Source organism: Cyprinodon variegatus, unplaced genomic scaffold, assembly GCF_000732505.1.
Source record: "Cyprinodon variegatus isolate N-32 unplaced genomic scaffold, C_variegatus-1.0 Scaffold17, whole genome shotgun sequence".
Lineage (NCBI taxonomy): Eukaryota > Metazoa > Chordata > Actinopteri > Cyprinodontiformes > Cyprinodontidae > Cyprinodon > Cyprinodon variegatus.
Window position 1 is genome coordinate 238494 of NW_015150470.1, and position 2711 is coordinate 241204.

Consider the following 2711-nt stretch of genomic DNA (forward strand, 5'->3'; position numbering starts at 1 on the left):
AAAAAAAAAAATTAACTGTTGTTATGAGTGAATATGATGCTGAATATCATTTAAATATTCCGTTAATGATATGAAAACATTAAAAAAAAGTGTAAAACAGTTTAAAATGGTAAGAAAATGGTAAAAAAAGAAAAGAATTTTGTTAACGTTTGCCATAGTATTTTATGACTCATGGCCGGATTTAGCACAAGTTTGCGCCTCTGGGCTGCAGGAGGTTGGTGGGCCCTCCCAATATAAGTTTATTTTACACATACAAAGAAAGATTAATGTTTCATAAATATTTACTGTAAGGACAGGCCAGATTTTGCTTACAATTTAACTCTTAAGGAAACCTTTTTAAAACCCTTATATCATTTCTAGAAGTGCCTTATTCAAAACAAAACTGCCACATAACACTCTAGTAACTGCTTGCATGGGGCAATTTAAAGAAATAACAAACATGCACCTAAAGAACAAATAAGGTGGCACAAAGCAAATGACCAATGGATGCTGTTGTTACTTCTTCTGACTCATTTAAACTTTAGTATTTTTTATGTTTTTTGACACCCTTTTTAGACAGCTGTGGTTGATTGGACAAAAAAAAATCCATTAGTTTCTTTGCAAAGTACCCTGTTTGCAGAATATAAAACTAGATACCCTTTTGGCTACCTGCAAATCCTTGTTGCCCTGGGCTACTTGCTGTGTTACTGATGTTCGACCATATTAACACAAATAAAATGTTTTTCCTTACGATTGCATAAGAATAAAAGTATTAGGGATGTTACAGAAAAGAAAAGAGAAATTTATGCATTTCCTATTTTCTAGTTAAAAGCAGAAAAACAATTTAATTTTTTTATATCTTGTATTAGGTTTTAAAGAGTTAAAGGCATTTGGTTTGAAATGTTAGTGACTTAATCATTTAGGGTTTTGTTTATGTGTTTACAGTACTTTGAGCATGTGGAAGAAGCAGAGTGGGCTGTTCAGGTGCTGAAGACCAGCGGGAAGCCTGTGGCTGCGTCCCTGTGCATTGGACCAGAGGGAGACATGCACGGTGTCTCGCCAGCAGAGTGTGCCGTCCGGCTTGTGAAGGCTGGTACGCAATGAAGAGTTAAAAAACCTGTAACTTATGATTTTAAGTCCTCATTTTAAAATAAGTGGATACAATTTTTTTCAATTTGAACTCTAGGTGCCCAGATTGTGGGAGTCAACTGCCACTTTGACCCCATGACCTGTGTGAAGGCTGTCAAGATGATGAAGGAAGGTGTGGAGAAGGCTGGGCTGAAGGCGCAATACATGGTGCAGCCGCTGGCTTACCACACTCCTGACTGCAACTGTCAGGGATTCATTGATCTGCCAGAATTCCCCTTTGGTAATAACAAATTGCTTCCTCATCTAGTCAAGAAAAGTGTGGAAAATGTTGTAATTAGCATCTTTTTTTTTTATCTCTGTTTTCTTGTCTCTTAGCCTTGGAGCCCAGGATCTTGACCCGCTGGGACATGCACCAGTACGCCAGAGAGGCCTATAATGCTGGCATCCGCTACATTGGAGGCTGCTGTGGCTATGAACCTTATCACATCAGGGCTGTAGCAGAGGAGCTGGCTAAAGAGAGGGGCTTCCTCCCTGCTGCATCAGAGAAACATGGATTGTGGGGTAGTGCTCTGGAGATGCACACCAAACCCTGGGTCAGAGCCAGGTAAAACATCTGCAAACATTAAAAAAAAGTGCGATACAGCATTTTTTTTTTTTTTTTTTTTATGACATTTACTCTGTTTTTATCTGCAGGGCCCGGCGTGATTACTGGGAAAACATCAGACCTGCATCTGGTCGTCCCCAGTGTCCATCATTATCCACGCCAGAGGGCTGGGGTGTGACCAAGGGCCACAGTGAACTGGTGCAGCACAAGGAAGCAACCAGTGCCCAGGAAATGAACCGCGTCTTGGAGATGCAGAAGAAGGCCAAATCCTCTGCATGAACAATATGCAGTGAATGAAAAGAAATGTACCTGTCTCAAGTCAACTAGACAGATTTTTTCAGCTTTGTTCAGAATAAAAAAAAGCACTGTAACAGCGATACTCCGGTTGAGGAGTGTTTAAATGTCAACTCCAAAACAATAAAACCTGAGTCTGTAACTTTTTCTCTGAGTGGTCTGACAGTTTTTAAATGAGTTTTAAGGGGTTTATATAGGTAATATTAATGTACATGTTTGGAACATGTCATAAAATATCTTAAACCTCTCAAAGCTCTGATCAGTGAATGGCACATCTTCAGACCTACCAATATCGCTGTCTACTTAAGCTGATGCCAACAAGAGGACTAACTAAATCAACTAAATAGGCTTTTTGGTAACTCTAGAACAACTACAGAGAACCAGATGTCAGGAGACAAAACTAAAAAACCTTTGTGGGTTTTTCAAATCTGTCCTTTATGGAGTAGTTAGCATGTTGGAATTGTTGACAGAAAGCTGCTTGCAGTAAGTCCTGCTAAAATGTTTCAAATGAGACTAAGGTGTACATTTAAAATGACATGCAAAACGCTTTTAATCACCATAAAACCATTCCCATGGTGAAATATGACATTGTGAATGGAAGAGTCAAACACAGGCAGTGGTGAAAAGTAGCAAAGTGCATTTACTTATTACTGTCCTTAAAGCTACAGTGTGTAATAATTACAGGGATATACAGTCAGAAATGTAATATATTATACATAACTATGTTATTTATCATCATCTACGA

At 38.7% G+C, this 2711-nt stretch overlaps 1 protein-coding gene across 1 annotated transcript in view; it reads left to right on the top strand.

The window, feature by feature from the left end:
* The window catches only part of LOC107092484 (betaine--homocysteine S-methyltransferase 1-like), a 3419-nt gene extending 1313 nt beyond the window's left edge, over positions 1-2106 (top strand). The window contains exons 5-9 of the mRNA XM_015386987.1: positions 78-89; positions 903-1072; positions 1166-1348; positions 1444-1672; positions 1762-2106. Of these exons, the coding sequence (XP_015242473.1) occupies positions 78-89; positions 903-1072; positions 1166-1348; positions 1444-1672; positions 1762-1951 (784 nt within the window). The 3' untranslated portion in view covers positions 1952-2106. The remainder of the gene's footprint in view (positions 1-77; positions 90-902; positions 1073-1165; positions 1349-1443; positions 1673-1761) is intronic.
* Positions 2107-2711: the final 605 nt, after the last annotated feature.